General features: G+C 31.0%; 2 protein-coding genes across 2 annotated transcripts; both read left to right on the top strand.

Annotated features, from left to right (window-relative positions):
• Positions 1-5,243: 5,243 nt before the first annotated feature.
• Positions 5,244-5,393, top strand: COCSADRAFT_98587 (uncharacterized protein; the record flags this gene model as incomplete). Its single annotated transcript, XM_007705818.1, has 1 exon — positions 5,244-5,393. A coding segment is annotated over one exon (150 nt), but the record flags the coding sequence as incomplete, so codon positions are not given.
• Positions 5,394-5,504: 111 nt separating this feature from the next.
• On the top strand, positions 5,505-6,707 carry COCSADRAFT_346105 (uncharacterized protein; the record flags this gene model as incomplete). The annotated part of the gene is made up of 3 exons (XM_007705817.1): positions 5,505-5,687; positions 6,339-6,366; positions 6,583-6,707. Coding segments are annotated over 3 exons (336 nt in total), but the record flags the coding sequence as incomplete, so codon positions are not given.

Here is a 6,707-nt window from a genome sequence, read left to right as displayed (position 1 = left end):
GCTATCTTATCTTATCCTCTATTAGCTAATTAAGTAATAGAAAAGATCCTATCTTTCTCTAGTAGTAAGTAGAAGTAGAAGACTAACTTAACCTAAACTTAGACTACTTCCCTACGGAATACTACTAGATAGCTATAGTGTATAGTGTTATAAGTAATAAGAAAGATGTTACAAGTAACAAAAAGGATTCTCTCCTTGACAAATGACGAGATGGCGGAAGGCCTATGGACGTCCACGTCAGAAGGTAATGATCAACGCGGGGCGCTGATCACGTGACGTGGCATCTCGCCAAGGCAGGACATCTGGAGATGCCAGACCCTCAGGAGATGCCAGGACATCAGGAGATGCCAGGATATCTGGAGATGCCAGTAACATCAGAGATGTCAAGGGCTTGGCCAGATGTCAGGACTGGAAGCAATGAGGATATAAGGATGGATGGATTTCATTATTTACTCTCGTTGTGGTCAACTTAAATTGTACTTTCTTACTAGTATCTTTACTTAACAAGATTGTCACAAGTTAGTCTATTAAATAGATTAGTCTTATCAAACCCTCCTTAAGCACGCTAACTCCACTGTATCGCCAGACAAGCCTCACGGAACACTAACGTAATACTCACCTGCCTTAGTGCGGACCAGGATAGAGAAGTATAGACCCATACCCCGTGTAACAAAAGATTCTCTCCTTAATAAATAACGAGATGGCTGAAGGCCTATAGACGTCCACGTCAGAAGGTAATAATTATCGCGGGGCGAAGATCACGTGACTAGCTTCACGCTAAGAATGAGTATTCCGCACTAGTATGTGAGGACACCCTCACACGTGACTAGGTGGCTTTAGAGACTTTAGGGGATATAAGGATTATTTCGTAAAGACTATAAAGCCAGGACTAGAAGTAATAAGGATATAAGGATGGATAGATTTCATTATTTACTCTCGTTGTAGTTAACTTAAATTATACTTTCTTACTAGTATCTTTACTTAACAAGATTGTCGCAAGTTAGTCTATTAAATAGATTAGTCTTATTAAAACCCTCCTTAAGTACGCTAACTCCACTGCATCGCTAGATAAGCCTTACGGAATACTAACGTAATACTTACCTACCTTAGTGCGGACTAGAATAGAGAAGTATAGACCTATACCCCGTGTAATACTTTAACCACCTACGGATTCAGTAGAAGAAGAATTAACTAACAGCGTCTAATTAAGATTAAACTATATTAGGAAATTTAAGCGAATACGTTAACATCCTAGGCCTAGTGCCTAAGGGAGATGTTAATATAACTAGTAGTACCTAAGAGAGAAGTAATAAGCTAGCGGCAGAGAGCCCTAAGTATAAACTTATTAATCTTAGACGCGAGAGCTAAGCTTAAGTAAGGTAGATAGCTAAGTTATAGAATACGATTAACTAACTTATAAGTTAACTAATAACTACCCTAAATAAGAAACTACTTAAGAAGCTAAAAATAGCAACCCTAGAAAAGTACGATAGAAGTTGCACTAAGCTATAGATATTTCTCACTAATATTAACTTATACTGCGAATTTAATAAGATATCTAATAACTAGAAGAAGATTCTTATAGCTAGTACCTATATAAAAGGATAAGCGTTAAGCTAGATATAGCTATACGTAGAGAACTATCTATTAAATATTAAGAATAAAGAAACGAAGAACGAGACGCGCGCCTTATTTACTAGTTAGGCTGAATTTAAGAAAGAGATAGGATATATCTTTAGGGAAGTAGATGCTTAGAACTAGACAGAGAAAGCGATAACTCGCCTAAAGTAGACTAGTTTAGTATTAGCGTATATAGCTAAGTTTAAGTAGCTATAAGTACGAATTAACTAGAATAACGTAGCACTTCGAACAGTATTAAAAGCAGGTCTAAAAGAAAATGTTAAAGACAGACTTATATATCACGATAAGCTAACAATACTTTACGCGCTAATTAAGTTAGTAATACGTATTAATAATAGGCTATAGGAAAGAAACTAATAAAAGAAATAATTTTAACCTACGATAGCTAACGCAAGGAAGTAGCTTAGCTAGTTTAATAAGAATAGCGATACTATTATAACTAGCAAGGTATAAGATAAGTCTAAAGATAAGAATAGAAAACTCTAAGAATAGTATAATAACGGACTCTCTCTAGAAGAATGTAAGAAGTATTATAATAATAAAGCATGTCTCTAATATAGGAAGATAAGATACTTTCGTAGAGACTATCTAGATAATAAAGTTAAATAAAAAGTAGTTAAGATTAGAATAAATTAGATACTAATACTATACCTAACTAAGAAACTAGATAAAACTCTTAGCGACCTAGACCTATATAAAGAAGTAAGATAAGCTATAAACGAGGCGTTTAAGCTAGTATAAGAGGTAATAGGACTCTAGAACTTTAAGTAGAACGCACTACTACTAATAGATTAGTAGATTAAAAGGGCCGAAGTACTACGCCGCCTAAGAAATTAATAGTACTAGATCTATAAACTAACTACGTACTAAGCTAATAATTGCGACTATAATAGAAGAGTTATAATCTTAGGACTCTAAGTAGAGAAAATTACCTATAGAGCTACCTAGAAACAACCTAGGTTTAAGGAACCTAATAATGAGGAGACACCTTAGATATTTAAGAAATAGATAGAGTAACACGAGCGCCTATATTAGGTCGACTACCTAAGATAGTATAATTACTACTTAAGAAAGCGAGATGAGACTATAGATAATAAGAATAATTGCTGCTATACTAATTTATAGTATAACAAGTATCGCGTATAGTATTACTATATATACTAGCCTAAAGAAAAGGAAGCTTATAAAGAGTTATACTAGATTAAATACACGATTAAGTACTAATTCTATAAGAAATAGTAATAGAAAGCTAAAAAGGTAGACAACTACTATTATAGCACGATTTCCGCGGAGGAATGTATAGTAAAAAACTATAGAATATATAGAGCCTAAGTATAGAAAACGCTAGTAGAGTATAATAAACTTCTATAAAAGTATTACAGAAAAGAACGCGCTATATACTAATAATAGTTCGAGAATGCTTAGCGGGTAGATAACTAATACTATAGTACTCTATTAGCGAATATTTATAAGATAAAAGATTACCTAATTTATAAAAGTAAGAAGCTAGAACTAAGAAAGAGAACTACGCAATAGAAAATACCTTATAAGAATATCTATCAGAGCTTCTACTATAATGACTAGTATATAATATACTATTCCACTAAGACAGGCGAAGGCTACTTGTTAAAGAAGAAGGGAAGTAGGTAGTTAAAAAACTAGAATACTACTAGAGATAAAGTCACGTTAGCAAAGGCAGTTCTAAAATAACTCTTAAATAAGTATAAGAAGTAGGAGTAAAAAAGTTATAATTAAAAGCTATAGTACTTATAGACGGATATAAGATGTTAGCGCTTATAGATAGTAGGGTAGTATAAACTGTTATATCGCCACGAGTAGTAGAAGGAAATAATGTACTCTATTAGAATAAGAAGGTACTAATATAAGTAGTATTAGCTAATAATAGTTCTATAATATATAGGAACGGCTAGATCTAACTTAAGACTAAGGTAGTAACGTTACGCCTAGCCGGTTAAGAAAGCTAAGAAAAGATTAGTATTATAGATCTTAGAGAGACTAAGATAATAATTAGCTATAATTAGTTATTAAAGTATAACTCTACTATTAACTAGTAAAAGAAGACATTACTCAGCTAAGAGCCTATATATAAGGTTACTAGAGTATAACATAAGATACGCCTAATAAATTAGCGCGCAACCTAGAATAAGAGATTTAGTATAATCTTACTATATAAGATCGCGAGAATCTATATAAAGAACCCTTAGAATATAGAAGTTATTTAGATATAGTAGATCGCGATTACAAAGAAAGGATCGGTACTATAGTTAGCGATTCTAATAGAATACTAAACAGACGAGTTTAGAGAACTATTTAAAGAAAATAAGGTAATAGACCTAGCAGACTATTAGGATTAGAATTACGAGATTATTCTTAATAAAGGAGCTAAGTTAAGTTTAGGACTAATATACTCTATAGCGCCTAAGTATAACGCTAAGCTACGAGATTATATTTAGAAAAACTTAAAGAAGGGATTTATCTAACTAGAATTAGGCCTAATCGCCTTACCTATTTTATTTATAAAGAAACCTAACGAGAAGTAGCAACTATATATCGACTTTAGAAGGTTAAATAGCGTTATTTAGAAGAACTAATATCTCTTACTACTTATTACAGAGCTTATAGATTAACTCTAGAGAGCTAAGTAGTTTATAAAGTTTAATATTTAGGAAGGATTTTACTAAATTAGGATTAAAGAAGGTCACAAATAGATAACAGCGTTTAAAACGAAGTATAGACTCTTTAAGTACATAGTTATGCCGTTTAGATTAATAAATACGCTAGCAACCTTCTAATTAGTTATTAATAACGCTCTCTATAAGTACCTTAGAATCTTTATTACCGCGTATCTAGACGATGTACTAGTATACTCTAGTAGTACACGCAAAGAACATATTAAGTATATTAAGAAGGTCTTATAGAAGCTTAAGAAATATAAGCTATACCTTTAACTAAGAAAGTATAAATTCTATATATAAGAAACAGAATTTCTTAAATTTATTATATTAACCAAAGAAGTAAAAATAAATCTAAAGAAGATATAGACTATATAGGAATAGCTAATACTTAAAATAGTTAAGAATATTTAATTCTTCTTAGGATTTACAAATTACTATTAAAAGTTTATTAGAGATTACTTAAAGATTACAGCACCTCTTACAGAAGTAACAAAAAAGAAAATAGATTTTAAATAGGAATAGAAACATTAAGAGGCTTTTAATCGAATTAAGTAGATATTCCTAGAGGCACCTATACTTAAGATGTACAGCCCTTAATAACTAATAAGAGTTAAGACTAACGCCTTAGACTATGCACTCGGAGCTATATTATTATAGTAGTACCTAGACGGGAAATAAAGACTAGTATTCTACTATTTACGGAAGTTCTTTAGAGTAGAACTTAACTATAATATTTATAATAAGGAACTACTTAGAGTAGTCGATGCCTTTAAATAATAGGAAGTATACCTATTAGAACTCTCTAAATAGATTAAGGTTTTTACTAATTACTAGAACTTAACGAGTTTTATAATAATAAAAAAACTTAACTAATAATAAGTACGATAAGTAAAGATACTAGCCTAGTATAACTTTAAGATTACGCACCGCGTAGAGACGCTTAATAGAGTAGTAGATACTTTAAGTAGAAAGTCTAATTTGCGCAAAGAGGGTTATAAAGAACTATATAACGCCTTACTTAAGATAATACCTAATAGTAGTCTAAAGTATAACTAGCTAGAACTAGCTAAGATAGCTAAGATAGCTAAGCAGGTAGAAACACTATAGAAATAATAGCAGGAAAAGGCAACGCTATAGGCGTTAGAAACAGACCTCTACCTGCTAGAAGTAATAAACGATAGGAAAGAGCTTAAAGCCTTAAGAGAATATATAAGTATATATATACCCCTATATATAAGAACTAAACTTATTAAGACTCTATATAAGTCTCTAGAATATAGACACGTATGTATAGATAAAATAGTTAGACGACTAGCTAAGATATTTACAATACCACGCTTGCGAGCGAAGGTGTAGGAAATACTAAGTAACTATTTAGTATATTACTAGAATAAGCTTAAGAGATATAAGCTCTACGGCCTATTATAACTCTTATAGCTACTATCTAGACTATAGATAAGCGTAACGATAGACTTTATAGTGAAGCTTCTAAAATTATTAGAACTAGGATTAGCTCAATTCTATAATACTATCCTAGTAATTATAGACTAATTAACTAAAGTAGTAAAGTTTATACCTATAGAAGAGACTATTATAGTAGATAAATACGTATATAAAGTTACTAAAGTACTAGTATTAGAGTATAAGATACCTAAAGAGTTTATTACTAATTATAATAAACTATTTATATCTAAATACTAGAGTATATTCCTAGTAAAGTTAAGTATTAAGAAGAAACTTTTAATAAGCGTTTACCCGGAAATAGACGGCTAGATAGAACGAACGAACTAGATATTAGAATAGTACTTATAGATGTACGCTAATAAATTATAGAATAACTAGATAGAGTTACTACTAATAGCGTAATTAGCCTATAATAGTATAAAATTAGTAATAATAAAATATTCGCCGTACTACGCAAACTATAGATATAAGCTAACTATTTACTAAGATCTAAAGAATATTAAAAGTATTGCAGTAGAGGTAGATAATAAGGCGAAGCTTATGCGAGAATTATATAAAGAATTAAGTAAGAATATAGCTTAATAGAACCTTATAACATCTAAAGCAGCGAATAAACTAAGAATTAAGAGACTAACCTTTAAAAAGAGGAATAAAGTTTTCCTATTAAGATAAAACCTAAAAACTAAACGACTATATAAAAAATTAGATAACCTCTAAATAGAACTATGTAAGATTCTAGAGAAAATAGAGAAAGTAAACTATAAGTTAAAACTTCTATAAGGTATGCGAATCTACTCTATCTTTTATAAGAAACTCTTAGAACTAGTACCTCTAGATACTAAGCTAGTAATAGATATAGAGCTTAAAGACGACGAGTACAAGGTTGAGAAAATTAAGAACCTGTAG

This window comes from Bipolaris sorokiniana, assembly GCF_000338995.1.
Source record: "Bipolaris sorokiniana ND90Pr unplaced genomic scaffold COCSAscaffold_14, whole genome shotgun sequence".
Taxonomy (NCBI): domain Eukaryota; kingdom Fungi; phylum Ascomycota; class Dothideomycetes; order Pleosporales; family Pleosporaceae; genus Bipolaris; species Bipolaris sorokiniana.
The sequence above is the reverse complement of the archived record's forward strand: the minus strand, read 5'-3'. Positions and strand labels throughout refer to the sequence as shown.